Below are 16,662 nucleotides of genomic sequence, written 5' to 3' on the forward strand. Positions count from 1 at the left end.
GCCTATGCCCCCTTCTCTGACTCCTCCAAAACCTATTCTAGTGCTGCCAACAAAAGCAAACTGAGAAGGTTTGCAAACTCATGCATTTATTTCAGTCTTGCTTGACTTTTTTTTCCTCCTCTTTTATTCCTTCTTTCCCCTTGAATAAGGGTATATCTTGCTGAAACATTGAAAATGATTTTAAGGTAGAGAGAAAGGGAAGGAATGAAGTAAGAAAGGAGGGAAGAAAGGGAGGAAGGAAGGAAGACCCTTAGCAGACTGCAACATGCTTCCACTCAGCTTTAATTCTCATAGGAAGCCTCTGAGCCAAGCCCATGTTCCCCATTTTACAGGTGGAAGGACTGAAACTTCGATAAATCTCTTGCCCAAGGTCACACTGCTAGTAAAAGACACAGCCAACAAATCTCACAGTCTTCTTGAGATTCCACTCTACAGAGCTGACAAGAGGATGGGAAAGAGAAAGAATTAAAACCCAGCATAAGCCACATGCAGACCATTTCTCCCCCAGCCAGACAAAGTGAGGCAGGACCTGTCTTATTGGGTAGCAGCAATATCACTCAACAATTCAATATACTGAGATACAATGAAAACAGCCAGCAGTAGCTCTCTGCTTTTGAAAGATGTGGTTCCATTAAAGCCACTTAACCTGGTGCTCCATGGCACAGGAAAATAACTGTCCATTTCTCAAGTTCCCTTTTAATATTTCATCTCCACTGCTGCTATTTTAAAGAATTTTCTCTGTGAGTTACACTAACTTCTAATTAGCATCCCTTGGAAGTTTTACAACTTCTGATACTCTAAAAAAAGCTGAAAGAAAAAGGAAAGGAAGACACAAGATGCAATTTGGTGGAGAAAGCAAATTCAGTCCTTATACAACACACATAACTGCTTAGTTTGAGTGATTTGGCTTAGGAAGGCACGCATTTCAAAGCAAGGAACATGTGCCGAGAGTCTAGTACTTGGCATGGGGAAAGGGCTGACAGAAAGATGAATAGCACAGTTCTTGACTTCAAGGAGTTCAACATCTGCTGGAGGAGATGGACCCAACCACTGCTAAGTCGAGTGTGAGCCCCAAAGAGCGAGATCTGTAAAGTCCTCTCCAAGCTTCTTGTACTGAAGTCCAAATTTTTTACCATCTTTGCGGCAACCTCTTGTATGTGTGTCAAATAGAAAAGGTATCTATTCCCCCTACAACTCTTAATAATATATTCCACCACAGTAATGCTATTGTTTCTAACAAGGCAACGAGCATTTGTATGGTGCCTTAAAGTTTACAAAGCACTTTCCCACTCAAAGTGCCTTAAAACCACAGAATCAGAGAGGTTTAAGTCAGGCAATATTTTTCAGTTGAAAGTACTTGCGTTCAATTTTCTACAACTAGTAAATTTGAAAGATTACTGTTTTCAAATACTATCAAGAGAACCTCTTGCGGGCCGTTTCTGACTATGCCAAAATGCATGCTGACACCCTTCGAGTATTAAAAAGAGCAAGCAAAACATTTCAACTCTTTTGACTATGTGAACCAAACCAGTGGGAAATGCATATGACTCTGCAGAAACAAAGAACATTATTCAGCAAAAAAAGACATGCATTCTGCATAAAGCTATAAAATAATCTTTTTCCTAAAGCATATTTTTAGATCATTGAACTGCAAGAATGCTGATTTCTTTCTGAAACAAATTGGTTCTCAAGAATTACTGAAACTCTGTTAAAAAATAGCTACTAATCTAAATTCCTTGTCTGACAGCATTAAGGAAAATTAGGTACTCAGAGCCACAAGAGGGATGGGCTATATGGTTCTCATATATATTAAAACTGTAAATCACATCAAAACTAATAATGACACCCAGCTACGTTCTTACTTAGTACACCAGATATTTTTATTTCAATCCTTAATTCGTGGGTTCAGGAAACTACCGGCCAGACGAGGCTGAAATGCACAGAGGGGCCCACGTATGTGGACCGCTGTCCATGGTCCTGAAACAGCCATCTTCTCACCTTAGGGTCTGGTGGTGGTTCTCCTCACCCTGGGAGGGCCAGACTCAGAGTCAGGATTTATAAGCCTATTCTGGCTTTATCACTATATGAATAGTTGTGCGGTCAGGGACAAATTACTCTCTTGTCCTCTCAACCTTGATTTCTTTAGAATGTAAAATGAACAAGTTGCACAAGAGGACTCCAAGCTCCAATGTTGTATAATTCGGTAACTTAAAATTGCCAAAATATTGGAACAAGTGGCAGAGATCTCAGTATGATTGAACAAAACATTACTAAAGGTCATGTCTCATGTTCCATATATGTTTTAGGCACTAAAAATACAGTGTTATATTAGTTAGAACCTGTGGTTGAAATGGACACAAAACACATTGGCTTACATGAAGGACGGATAATAATGATGGGGTAACTTGTAGGATTACAGCCGGGACTAAGATACAACTGGAATGAGGATCTGTGACACCTTCAGATCTTCTTTCTTTATTCTTTATGTTTTATTCCAAAATGAGTTCTTCTACTCTGAAGGCGTGTGGCAGTCAGAGTCTAAGATGACCTTCAATTATCCCAACCTCCTAACACTCACAAGCTTGTGTAATTTCCTCCCTTTGGATGTGGGCAGGACCTATGACTTTCTTCTAACCAGCAGAATATGGCAAAAGTGATAGGATGTCACTTCTTTGATTACATTGCATAAGACTGTAACACCTTTCTCACTAGCGTATTTTCCCTTGCTGGCTTGGAGGAAGTCTGTGGACATGTTGGGGAGACTCATGTGGCAAGGAATCGAGGACAGTCTCCAGCCAACAACCAGGTAGGAACTGAAGGTGGCCTCTGGCCACAAACAGCCAAAGAACTAAGACTCTCTATCCCATGGGCTGCAAGGGCCTGAGTTCTGCCAACAACCATACAAAACTGGAAAGGAATACTTCCCCATTTGAAATGAGATGAGACTGGGGCACCTGTGGACACCTTGACTATAGCTTTCAGATGTGATCCAGCAAAGTTGTGCCCAGGTTCCTGACCCACAGGAACTGTGAGATAATAAATGCATGTTGTTTTAAGCCACCAAGTTTGTGCTAATTTGTTATGCAATAGGTAAATAATACAAGGGATATGGCCCCTAAAATTCCCAGACCCGCATCTCAAACTTTGGAGCCTGGATAGATCTGAAGACCACTTTTCCTCCTTTCACATTCAAAAATCCTCATGAAGGGCTGTGATTGGCCCAGCTTGTGTCAGGTTCCCATCCTACTAATCACTGTAGCTAGGAAGGTTGGAATCAGCAAGAAGACTGCAGCCTCATTCTAACCAGCTGAATTAGAGAGACTATTTTCTGGAATAAGAGAAAGTACAATTATGAGGAGCAGAACAGTAGCTGTCCACTGCAAAGGGTGAACAATGTAAACATATTCTTTGCCCAAAATCTAGAGGGCAATGTAGATGAGTTAATGCCTATGAAAACCCAATAGTTTGTGTGCTGCAGTACAGGAAGTACAGGTCAAAGATGGACCTTACATGGACTTGAGAGTGAGGAAAGAATTTCCAGGGAAAGTGACACAAGATAGAACCTGAAAACTGAATAGGAGTAATCCAGGTAAATAAAGGATGGATAAGAATGTCTTAGACACAGGGAATATCAAATGGAATAGCCCAGGAGCTAGAGAAAGCATGAAGTATTTGCTGGACTCCAAATATTTTTAATGCAGTCAGATCATAGCATGGAGGGTGTGGGGGAAGTGCCAAGAGGGAAGCTGAAGAAACCGGTCAGAGCTTGGACGTAAAAGGCCTTGTCTTGTCCATAGGATTATTATTGACAAATCACAGACTTCACTCCATTAGTCAGCTCACAGGGTTAAGGCACCTTGCAGTCAGAAACTATGCAGCCGTGACTAATAAGGAGCATGCCAGAATGCCATGCTTGTCAACACCCACCACTTGGCATCAATCATCCTGGACTGGATGCCAGAAGCTACCCCAGAGGAATCAGATGCCACCACTGTTGTGCCTGACAAAGACCATCTCCTGGGTTATGATTGGGCCCGTTGACTCATGTAACACTTCCACATGCAACTTCCATGGGAGAGATCTGATTGGAAAAGCGCAGGTCACATGCCTGCATTCTAGCTGCAAGGAGACTGGGAAATGTTGCTGTTGAGGGTGTTTTTCATTCAGTCATGGGATTGCGGGAACAGTCAAGGTGTAGACAGGTTGTCCAAAAGATATTAAACGTCCATGAATGACAGGATCCATCCATGACAGACTTCATGAGCCAATCAAGGAGTTTTGCTGTTGTCCTGGGGAATGTCAATGAAGGGGTTTAAATAGGTGAATGGCATGGTTACTTTGATAGTTTAGGGGGTTCACTTGACCTACAGAGTAGTGGATGGATTGGAGGCAAGGAGGCCAGGTGGGAGCTATTGTAGCCATTCAGGTGAGGAAGTCTCAGCACCTGAAATAAAGTTGGTGCAATGCTAAAGGAGAGGACATCTCTGGATGGGTTCTAGAAGGTTCTTAAAGAAGTGCTTTCTCTTACATAGATGAAAATACTCTGCCCTCCCTTTCTTCCCTAGAACATCAGCCCTGGAGAAGTTCTGCAGACCCCTGTGATTGCAAGTGCATGGTTTAAGAATATATGCCCCTTGAAAGTATGCCTTAAGAGTCCACCAAACAGCTTACACACAAAAATAGTTTGCAACAGAACTAGTTCACGGTTACTGTGTCTGCTGCTATGGATGCTAGGGAAATTCACTGGGGAGAAAGAGGAAAAGGAAGGCTGGAGTTGCCAGAGAATGTTTCTTGGAGGAAGATACAGCTGAAGAACAGCCTCCTTATCCTCCTTATCCTGAAGAACAGGATGAGAAAGATCTGATGAGGAGAAGAAAGCAACAGGAGGAAAAACCTGGAGATGGGATGCCAGCGAAGGCACTTACCAGAACTAGATGGGTGGGTGTGGTGGGCAGACTCAAAGATGTTCCCAATAACTGTGCCTCCTGGCATTCACACCCTTGATGTTCCCCTCTTCTTAGTGTGGGAAAGACCCATGACTTGCTTTCCAAATAGAATACAGTGAAGGTAACGGGATGTCACTTCTGTGACTAGGTTACTTAAGACTGTGGTTTCCATCTTTCTAGCAGACTCTGTCTATTGCCTTCTCCACTTGCCCACATTGATGAAGCAAGCTGCAATGTTGGAAAGGCCCATGTGGCAAGAAACTGAGGGTGGCCTCTGGCCAATAGTCAGCTAAGATTTGAGGCTGTCCAGCTCCTCTCGAGGAACTGAATTCAACCAACAACTATGTGCGAAAAAGCCTGGAGTGGCTACCTCACCAGTTGAGCCTTCAGACAAGACCCCAGCCCTGCTTGACACATGGATCCTGCTTGATCGCAGGTTTGCGAGAGACCTTGAAGCAGAGGACCTAGATAAGCCATGTCCATAATTCCAACCCACAATAACTGTTAAATAATAATTGTGTGCTGTTTTAAGTCATTGAGTATTGTGGTAATTTGTTACACAGCAATAGATAACTAATACAGTGGCTTTAGGGATGTTCTTACTGTCTCTGACCCTTGGTTTGCTTCTCTATAAGGGAGAGTAATACATGAACCACTTTTTAGGTTTGGTAGAAAAATTAAATAAAAAAAGATGTAGGGGCCGGCCCGGGGGCCCAGCGGTTAAGTGCACATATTCTGCTTCAGCGGCCTGGGGTTTCCTGGTTCAGATCCCGGGTGCGGACATGGCACTGCTTGGCACGCCATGCTGTGGCAGGCGTCCCACGTACAAAGTAGAGGAAGATGGGTATGAATGTTAGCTCAGGCCAGTCTTCCTCAGCAAAAAGAGGAGGATTGGCGGCAGATGTTATCTCAGGGCTAATATTCTTCAAAAAAAAGAAAAGAAAAAAAAATAAGATGTGGAATGCCAGCATTCTGCAAGGCTAGTGGTAGGTATTCAATAAATGATAGCCATTGCTGCTGCCCTAAACACCACCATTAACCATGCATAACGGAGAAATGACCCTCAATAAATTTTTACAACCTGTGCATTTTTCCCACTTAGTGGAAGAATCAATATGGCCCCATGAACTGTTCCCAGAAATTTATCTTAAGAATAAGAGCAAAAAAATAGACAAAAAAACTCTAGGTGCCTCAAACCTCTCAGTTCCTCAGGTTAGCCCTGACTGTACATGCTTCCCTAGAACACTGCACCAAGAAATTCCTGGATCTGGTACAGCGGTTGAATTTGTGATACATATTAATTAGCCTATCTTACGTCAGGGGGAGAAGTGCAACATTGTGCTAGCTTTTCAAGGCAGCCTTTTCCCAAGTTATGGTAAAAAAATATGCTTTCATTTTCTTTATCACTCCTCCATCATACTTAACCCCCAATGAAGATTATAACCTTTAGATATTAGTCACTCTCCAGTTGTGATACTTAAAATCAAGAGGGTAAACATATATTCTGTACCACTTGGCCAGAAAAGCTTGGCTGATCCAACAGATTTTAACTCTGTAGGACAGATTTTGCTGTATTTGTGCTTTCTTTTTTTTGTTCCATCTTCCCCAGAGGAGTATTAACTCAAAGTCATCATGAGAGACCCATCGCTGCCTGCCGCTTTCTATACTATCACTTTCATCTCTCCTCTTTGGTAACTTCTCCAGCCGTTTGATGAAGCACGTACACACTCTCTTACACACACACAAACAGAGGATGCCCTCCACTTCTAAAGGGGCAACAATTTGATTGGGAAATGGAGAAGTCATAAACACATTTTCATTTTACCGATCACACATCCATCCACCTTGTGCATCCTACTCAAGGCAGCAGCAGGACTTGCTCTTTTAACGTAAAAGCTGCTATGAAATGCAGCTGGCGAGCGATCTTTGAAAGGACTTAAGAAGATGACGTGGGTTGGAAGCTAACCGAGTGATACCCTCTGGACTTGTATATTCAATGATCTCTAAAAACGTAGTGGATTACAATGACATTTTAACCAGGTTGCTGATGCTTAAAGCTTAACGGTTTAGAAAAAACAGGTAAGAGATGGAAGGACATTTTTCCTTTGTTCAAAAGTACGTTCAGTGACCAAGGGTTTTGAGTGGATAAGCTCTGAGGACGGTAGTTTAAAATATTATCTGTTTAGAAAGCAAAGAGGTAAAGTCTTCCAGCCACTGCTTGTTTTGTGACTTTGAAAAGAGAGAAAATATTTCTTGAAAGTTCTGCATTTATGTTCATTGATGTGACAGACGTGATGTGTTGCATCGTATTAGCTACAGCCTTTGGCTGGTCAGATATAAATATATTTGACTATTTCTATTAATTTAATAACATCTAACAATTTGAAATATTCATCAGCTAAGTTTAGATTTTTGAAGATTAAAAATAGCTTTGAGTTTTTGGGACCGTCGCTGCTTCACCTGTAAAAGGGGGTTAATGGTATGTATTTGTAGTGTTTCTGTGAATTTCAGGTTGAAATAACGTATGTGGAAGTGCCTGGCACAGAATAGAGGTCCAACAAATGCTGGAAGTGATGATGATGATGAAGAAACTACAGCAGAGATTTGTGTATCTTTATTATTCCTACTGAAAGTTTTCTTAACTCAATGAAATGTCTTTGGAAATTTTCCTAGGTGGGTTGTCAACATAATCACTCTAGCAGTTCAACGCTCGTGTGCTTGATGAGATGTTACCTTCTCATAAGCAATCCAAATCTTTGTTTATTAATTTAGAGGAGTCTAGTGCAAGGAAACCGGCTTCCTTGAACTGGACTTGGTTTTATGCAGAGCCTCAAAAAGGTCAAATCAGCCTCCGGCTGATTTGTTAGAACAAATAAAAATCTTAGCAAGGATCTTGATTGGAAAGACAAGGTGGGGAAACTTTTGCCTTCTTTGCAGTCAAGAACTCATCCCTTACATATGACTGAGGTGACAGTGTGAGGGTTTCTTCAACGTTAGCTGACGACATCGTTAACCGGGTGTGTGCAGTGGAGGGGGGCAGTTTCGAGAAACGGTCTCTGATCACAGATCAGCTCTGTGGCGTGTTATCTCTTAATGACTGTGGCTCCCCCATCACTGCAGAATATTTGTCAGCTTTTAGAGTAATTAACATTATACGTCGTGAGGCTAAGGAAGAATGAGTGACTTCAGCAACCTTCACACTTTTAGTTATTTTATGGAAATGTCCATTTTATGGGAAGATCTCCCCAGTAGAACTGAATTACTACGTTAATATTAACCCTTGGAATAAGGTAATGTGTGCTGGAACGTATAGAGAGCAATTCAACAACACTTTCCAATTTTACCTTGGGAGCTAAAACCAAGCATGCTGACACCACGTAATTATCAATAAAATACCCAGGAATCATTTTATTTGCAATTATCTGCAGAACAGGCTATTACTACCATGCCCCCTGCATTGTAAGTTGTAAAACACACACACACGCCCACAAGAATCAACTTTCATTTGAGAATTCGACCCCGTCCAACCTACGGCTGAAGGAGATGTGAAAATAAGTTGAGACAGGTGCCCTGTGGCCTGGAACAGAGATGAGGGTGGACACGAGGCCTCGGCATTGAGATTAGACAATCCGGTCACAGACAACAAACGGGAAGAGAAGACAAAGGAGGAACCGGCTCAGGGGATCCCCTGAAGGCCTGGACCATTTACAGCTTTCAGCAAGGTGCTGCTTCTGTTTACGGCCGAGTGGAAGTCCCCGGCATTCTCTGTGGTCTTTTTAAATTCTATGTAAACACACAGCAACAGATTTCCTCTAGCTGGAGAGCTAGCAGCAATTCCGTTCACATAGGTTTTGAGTATGATTAAGTGTCTGAGGATGGATGTGCCAGGGCCTGGCCTAATATCTGAAGGCTTCTCGGGAGAAGAGCTCTTAGGGGCACCCGTCTCTCTGCTGGGGAATCCTGCCCGTGGCCACCTGCAACCAAAACCTTGACTATCTAATTGTCACCTGAAAACAAAAGCAGCAGTAAGAAAAATACGAAATGTCAAAATGTAACCTAAGTTTGTTGCTGCTGTCTTTTCACTTTGATAGGGGAAAGGGATGAAAACTCAAAGCAACGATGGCTTTAGGAAAATCGGTACCTGGACAGGCCCCTTAGGATCTGGGACGCAGGCCTTTGTGCAGACACTAGGTACAATATTTAATCAATTTAGCCTTAGCCGATGCTATTCACAAGGGGACATTCTCCTTTTCTTGTTGGAAAATCTGTGCTTCTGCACGCAGGCTGTGACTACTGCATGAGAAAATTTTCTTTTGTTTCCATCACGGTGCTTGCAAGACAGTCTGAGATGGGGAAATTGAACCTGTTTGTATCCAATCTGGCTGAGAAAAAGATAGTGAAATGGCCAGATATGTTTTTTCTTTAAAGAGAGCATTTTGCTTTTCTTTGTGATCCCACTTGGAAGGCAAATTTCTGCTAAGGAGGCTGTGCAGCGATGTTGCATTGCTGGATAAATGCACCCGGCTGAGTAAGTCTCTCCCCGCCTTTGGGATCTACCAGATAGTCATCACATTCTGGCCAGGTAGCTGGGGCCTAGGTGACCGGTTCTCCAAGGGCAGGTGGTCTGCCCAGTTCGAGATCTGGCACTGACTTTGTTGAATGACACCCCCAGAGACCCTAACAGGAGCCTAAGGAAAATAAATTCGCTTATACCGTAGCTGACCCCTTTTAAACACACAGTAACATGTGAGCCTCATGGGAATATTGGTGGCCCAGAAATGATCTGTGTGTTCATTTCTCAGTGAGCTTACACGTGGAGGCTTGGGTGTAGAGAGTTCCAGCAGATGTTCACCCTTGGGATTGCCTGAATTTGTACTCCATCTATCTCCTATAACACAGGCAGAGAACGCCGTTGCTCTCTTTGATGGACTTCAGGTCCGATGATGAAAAACTATAGACCTGAGAGCCTACTGAGGCTGCTCTGTGGGTGGATTATTCATCGATAGTTGTGGCTATTGTGACTAGCAGGCCGTGAAGAAATTTGAATAATTGTCCTTAACTGCTGGACTCTTACAATCTCAAAGGGACCTTAAAGGTTACTCAGGCACTTTGCAGCAACACTGGTTAACAGGCCTTCCGCTTTTGCTTGAATTCCACAGATGATGGAGAACTCACTACCTCACGAGGCAGCCCATTTGGTATTTGGATTGCTCTCATTCAGGGGTCAGCAAACTGTTTAGTATCTGCAAAGAGCCAGATACTAAATATTATAGGCTTAGTGGCCCACGCAGTCTCTGTAGCAAAAATTCAACTCTGCTCAGGCAGCAGGAAAGCACCACAGGCAATACATAAATGAATGGGCAGCCTGTGGTCCAACAAAACTTTATTTACAGAAGTAGTCAGCGGGCCAGATTTGGCCCATGAATTGTAATTCACCAATCATTGCTCTAAGTGTCACTCTTCCAAATCCTGAAGAAAACCACCGTCTCCCTGGTGGCCTAGTTTACCCTTTGGGGCCACACATCAAAGCTCGTCAAACCCTCTCCTGTCAGAAAACCCTCCAGATGTTTGAAGTTGATGACCCCCTCTTTCAGGGACCTGTTTTCTTTTCTCATCTCTCCTCAGTTGTCTTGAGTCCAAGTCTCTTCCTGCTTCCTGAGCTTGGTTGGTTGGGTCATTTTATTCTGATAACCACTTTAATATGGGTGTCACAAAGGAAGATTTCAGACCCTAAAGCCCCCTTTCCCACAGAAAGCAGTGTTTGAGTCCTCTTCCTTTTACCTGTCCTTTATGTCACCCCCACACAAGCCCTCTCCTTACCCGGGCCGTCCTGTTAGCACGAACACACCTGGTTCAAACTGCTGCTCACCCCAGAGGCCCAGCCTGTCTGGATGAGCCCCATGAGCCACCCTCCAGGCCCCCTGCAGACCAGAGGCTCTGCCGGGTAGGTGTTGCCCCTTCCTGGCCTGGCATTTTCTTTCTTTGAAGCTGGAGATGCTGACACAGTCAGGAGAAGTGGACTCAGGGAGGTGGACGTCCTTGGCAAACCATAAAGAGCCATACAAAATTATCCAGACTTATCAGGACGAGACGACCCAGGAGGAAGCCCCAGGTTCAAGTCGTGGGGTCTGCCAGCTATCAGCTTTGAGGCTGAGGAATCATCCCGACCAAACTCTCATGTATGTGACAAGGGCCAGTGAAATATGGGGTGCCAAAGGCTTGGAAAACTGCAAAACACTGTAAAAAAAACGGGGGAAGTCATTAGCAAATAGAGATACTGACTTTTAAAAGGATACTTCAAGCTGATTTGAAGTATTTTTTAAAAATACTTCAAACTTTTCCTGAACTATTTCTAAAGAATTCTTTCCTTCCTCCCTCCGGGACCCCCCTCCCCACCCCGACATCATACACTTATCTGGCCGAACTACACAGAGTTGTTCTCTGAAAGTTACAGCTAGGTTGGGCTTTTCTCAATGGGTTATATTTTTTAGGACTTGAAGTTCCCCACAATTCACCTCTGGGTTCTTGCAAGCACTACCCCTGCACATGGAACCTTCTCCCCTCCCCCCCCGCCCCCAATTCCCTTCCATCTGGCTGCCTCCCACTCATCTTAGAAAGCTTATCCACCAGGAAGTCTTCATCAACCGCCTAAACCTGGAGAGGGGCCTCTCTTTTGTGCAACCACACGGCCTGCAGACACCACAGCACTGATGCCAGCCCTTGCCACACCATCCTGCTGACTGGTCTCTCTCCTCTACTAGATGGTGAGTGATGGGAGGGCAGGGGCTGTGGTGTGTTCACTGCCGACTGCTGACAGCCATCAGAGTGCTGGGTACATCACAGGGCTCAACAAACATTTATTAAATGAATGAATGAGTTGTGGAGAAAACCTGAGAATGAGCGAACTAGCCATGCCTCGTAATGCACCCATTACAGGTTGCCAAGACCTCTCTCCCACACAGTGACCCGGAGGATAGCCTATGTCCCTCTCAGTGGCCCTGCAAAGTGCTGAGGTTGGCAGGGATCATGACCCCTTGCCCCTGCAAGTGATGGAAGGTTCTCCAGTCAAGCATGGCCAGAAAGTCTCTGCCTGGGTGGCTGCCTGGAGGCTGGGTCCTCTCTTCCAGCTCTCTGTCCCCCTGTGTCTCCCCACTCCCCTCCACATAGGCCTGGCTCAGCAGATGCCTCAGGGAGGGGACCAGCACTAACAGAGGCAGTGGCCTCCCCCAGCTCCTGTCCACCATCTTGCTTTCCTATCACGAGTCTCTCTCAGCTTCTACCCAAATGAGTGCTTGTTCACAGCTCTGTGCATTTCCCCTACGTTTTCCTCCTGATCTGCCTGCTCTTGCTTCTGCTTCTCCAACTACCCAACACCTACTCATGCCTGGAGACCCAACTCAAATGCCATCTCCTCTGTGTAGCCAGCTGCAGTCCCTGCAGACAGATGTAGTCGCTTTCCTTATGCTTCCAAGAGTAGCACTTGGTAATGCCTATAAGGTAGAGCTTATCAGTTCAAAACAAAATTGAGTATCTAGTGATGATAATAATGGCTCTATCATTGAGAGCTCACTCTGTTCCAGGAACCCTCCTGGGAATGCATACATCTCATTTGTAATCCTAAAGGTCATTAGGTATTTTCCGTATTATTATTGTCTCAATTTTCTCTTAACCTGGCAGATGAAATAGGGTCATGGCTAGCAACATGGATTTGGAGGCAGGGAGACCAGGCTGTAACTCTCCAGTCCATCATTTGCCAGATGGGTGACTTTAGGGAAGTTACATAACCTTTCTGAGCTTCCCTCTAAGAAGGGACAATGGACCTACCTTACAGGCTTTGGTGACGTTAAAACAAGCTCCCGCAGATGAAGCCCTTAGTAACTGGAGTACCTGGCCTGGGCTAGGCCCTCTATAAATGCAGGAGGACCCAGAGGACAGAGGGCTTATCAAATCCATCTTTGCATCCCTGTGCCCAGCACGGTGCCTGACTTGAGTGAATGCTCCTTAGAAACTTGGGGAGATGCTCCTCCACTGGAAATGGGCACCCTGGAAAGATGTGGCCCTGAGGATCCGTGGGCTGCCTTGATCCCAGCTTGCTGGTGCACTCCCCACCTCTACTGAGGAAAGCTTGAGGGATGGCAATGCAATGGAGGGAAGCCCTACCTGCGGCTTCCTGTCCGGCCCCATACACACACTGTAAAGGTGAACATGCTGGCTTTGGCTACAGCACAGGCCAACATTCTTCAAATCTTTGTGAACCATGAATGAGATGCCTGTGCCATCAACTCATGTTTCCCCAGAGGCTGCCCTGTTTCCTGGAATAGTGGGGCCCAGATACTGGTTATGCATGGATTACAAGCTCGGAGCTTTCCTTTGCTGTAGGCACTGGGTTCCCTGACCAAGTTAGATGTCTGATTACACCTGCGTTTTGGGAAGTCTGGGCTGAAAAAGGGTCGGCTGCCAATACAGCCCCAGGAAACAGGTCTTCTGGAGTTTCTGTGGACCTGCTGCCAATCATAAAAACTGGTGGGGAAATTTAGAGGTGTTTCCCCCAAGTTCACTGGGAAATGCTGCATCTCAACTGTTGCGTATGGTCTGGGACGCGAAGTATTTTTCCCAGTAAAGTGCTGCCTTTGGGCCACCGTGTCTTAAGATACAGGTTTCTGTTTGGGTGGGTTTGCAGGGTTTTTCTACGAGAGTTATTGACATCTCCATCATCATCATCATCATAATAAGAGGAAGTATCCTGAAACTGGGCCAACAAAACCAGCTCAGGCCCTGATGTTGCTCAAAGCCCCTTAGGGAGGGGATCCGCCCTGTGGAGAGTGAGGGGCATTCCTGGGCAGGCAGGATCCCCCCTCTGCAGGGTCCGTCTTCTGCCTCTCCTCCCTACACCATTCCAGAGAGGAAGAGGGCAGAAGCATCAGGAAGGGGCGTGGGCTGGGTCCTGTGGGTGAGGCAGCAGGTGGTTCCTATCCTGTAGCAAGAATGGGAGGGCCTCTGAGGAGTGGGGAAGCGAGACTCCCTGCACCCAGCTGTGGAAGAGGGGGCCACAGTGGGGTGTGGGAGCCTGGGAACCAGGGTGCCTGGGTTCTGGGCCCAGCTCTGCTTTGAGGCACCCAGTGGACTCCAGCAAGTCACCTCCCTCATCTTGAAAAGCAATGTTCCCTGTCTGCTACGAGGGCATTTCACGACCCTTTCCCCACTTTCCTGGGCTTTGGGGTGTCTATTGGTGAGGTCTCAGAGGAGCAGGAGACAGGCTGCACACCTTATAGCAAGTACACATTCACACTGATAGAGCACCTTATGTACCAGGACTTAGCCACAAGCCTTAGGGGACAAACACTCCATTTTACTGGAGATGGGTACCTTAGGGAACATACTGCAGGAAACTGGAGGGGCCCAGATTTGAACCCCGGTCTGAGAAGTCCCAAATCCAGAAACAGGAAGGCGCCCAAGGCAGGTGATAGGGTCCCCAAGGTGGGCAACCGGACAAAGGGGTGGCGCGGGGAGGCGCTGCCACGGGGGCGTGGGGGGGGGGGGGTTGGTTTGATCACGAGGACACAGCTGCCCCCCAACCACCTGGCCATCCTTCAGTTCTGGAGAAGGTAGGAGGAGCTCAGAGCAGGGAGTCTAGCGACCTTTTCTTCCATGATGAAGAGACAACGCAGGAGCAAAATGTCCAGGAAGGAGGGAGGGAGACCAGAGGAAGGAGGTGGCTTCTCCTTCACCCGCGTCCTCAGGTCCCCCTGTACACCAGGTGGGTGGGAGCGTGTCTTACACATCCACGCGCCCACAGCCACCTTCACCGCGCTCCTGCCTGGACCGGGTCCATCTCCGCGCCTGTGGGCGCCAGGCCTCCACGGGCCACGTCGCCGCCACCTGCTGCTGCATCCCCAGTGAGAGGGAAGGAGCATCTCCGTGCTTCCCCTCATCCGCCCCCACCCAGCCCAAGCCCTCTCATCCTCCGGGGTAAGGCTGAAGCCACGTCTTCCCCGGGCCCCTTCCCCAGCGCAGAGTGGAAGGGAGAGGGAGGAGCTCCGGCCGCAGCCGCCCGCCCTCCTCGCTCCGGAGCTCCCCCTGCCCTCCCCTCCCCTCCCCTCCCCTCCCCTCCCCTCGGCTGCCGCAGCCCCGCTAGTCGCGCGCGTCAGCGTGGGCTCCCCGGAGCGAGTCGCTAGGTAACGGGGCTGGCTCCGCAGACCCGGGGCCGGGGAAGCCCGCGCGCGTCGTCAGCAGCGGCGCAGCGGGGCGGGGGCAGAGGGCGCACGGACCCTCTTCATCCGGGCTTGCGGACCCTGGCTCGCACGCAGCCCCCTCCCAGGATGCCTTAACCAGCGCCGATCGCAGTCATCCAGGTGCCCCTCCCTTGCAGGGACCCCAACGCCGCCAGCCCCTTCCTCTTTCCTAGCCGGTGCGCACTGCTCTGCGCGCAGCAGGGTGGGAGCCCCGCTGCCGCGGTCGCCTTCGCCGCCGGTAAGCTGTGCACTGGGGCCGCGGCTGGGCCGGGGAGTGAGTAGGGGCGCGCGACAAGCGAGGCAGCTCCCGCCACCGCGGCCGCCGGACCAGCCATGTGCTAAAGTTTGTGGGCCTCGGCGCCCCACCAGGCGCGCAGCGCGGGGCGCAGCGGCGCGGTGGGTGGGGCGGCGCGGTCCTGCCGGTCGCCCGCCGCCCCCAGCCCCCGCGGGGCGCAGCTCTGCGCGCTCTCACGCTCTCTCTTTCTCTCTTTCCCTCCGCGCTGCCTCCCCGAGGTCCTCCCGCCGAGCCCGGGCTCGGGGCATGAGGAGCCCCGGGGCGCCGCCCGGAGACGAGCCGGCTGCGCGTACACTTCTCCAGCGGCGGACGGGGACATGAGCCGCGCGTACGGGGTCCGGCGCCCGGCGGCCAGCCCCAGCCGGCGGCAGCCAGCGGGTCGGCGCTGCCCGGGAGAATGAGGCAGGAGCTGGCGGCAGCCTATTTCTCTTCCTCCTCCTCGCCTTTCTCCGGCTCAGGCGCCCCGGGTCCGGGCCAGGCTGTGGTTCTGCTGCGTGCCCCGCGCGCCCCCCGCCCGCCTCCGGATGCGCTGCTCGGTAAGCCAGGCCCTCCGCTTCGGGAACAAAGCCCCTTCGCAAGGCCTGGAGGCCGCCTCCGAGCCCCCTGCCCGGCCCCCACCCCGAATCTGGAAGCCTATGAGGCTTCCAATGGAACCCTTCGGTTCCCCCATTCCCCAAACCCTGCCTGGAGGCTGAACTGCCCCGGCGCCTTGGAGACCTGGTGCTTTCCTCCGCCATAGGGGAGGCAGATGCCGGCTGGACACGCAGGCAGAGGAGACCTGTTTGGTCCAGATGAGGATATATGCGTCTTGGGTTCAAACTCATCATTTGCGGGGAGGAGAGAGCTCACATATAGTGACCACGTAGTAGGTGTCCAGGCTCTCCTGGGTAGGTGCCTCAAAACCACCCGAGGAAGTAGATCCCCCTTCTTCCATGGCTCAGATTTGGAAACTGAGGCCCAGAGAGGTTGAATGGTTGAATTAATCAAGGTCACAAGGCCAGGAAGTGGGAGACCAGATTGGAACCCAGGGTGCTCTTTCTACTTCTCTGCCAAGCTGATCCCTTTGTAGGAAACACACCTTCCCATTTCTTCTACTAACTGCTTCCGTCTCCAGGCGTTGCGTGTGGTGAAAATACTTGTGCCAATGAGTGTCTGCTCAGATGAAATAAATTGCTGGCCGCGTATGGTT

The 16,662-nt window shown here is 48.3% G+C and overlaps 1 protein-coding gene across 2 annotated transcripts in view; it reads left to right on the plus strand.

Moving 5' to 3' along the window:
* The first annotated feature begins 14,941 nt into the window (after positions 1–14,941).
* Positions 14,942–16,662, plus strand: part of TUNAR (transmembrane neural differentiation associated intracellular calcium regulator) — a 46,775-nt gene continuing 45,054 nt past the window's right edge. For both annotated transcript variants that reach the window (XM_070592865.1, XM_070592867.1), the window contains exons 1-2: positions 14,942–15,416; positions 15,692–16,009. In XM_070592865.1, coding sequence (XP_070448966.1) covers positions 15,871–16,009 — 139 coding nt within the window. In that variant the 5' untranslated portion in view covers positions 14,942–15,416; positions 15,692–15,870. The remainder of the gene's footprint in view (positions 15,417–15,691; positions 16,010–16,662) is intronic.

This window comes from Equus przewalskii, chromosome 25 (genome assembly GCF_037783145.1).
Source record: "Equus przewalskii isolate Varuska chromosome 25, EquPr2, whole genome shotgun sequence".
NCBI classification, from domain to species: domain Eukaryota; kingdom Metazoa; phylum Chordata; class Mammalia; order Perissodactyla; family Equidae; genus Equus; species Equus przewalskii.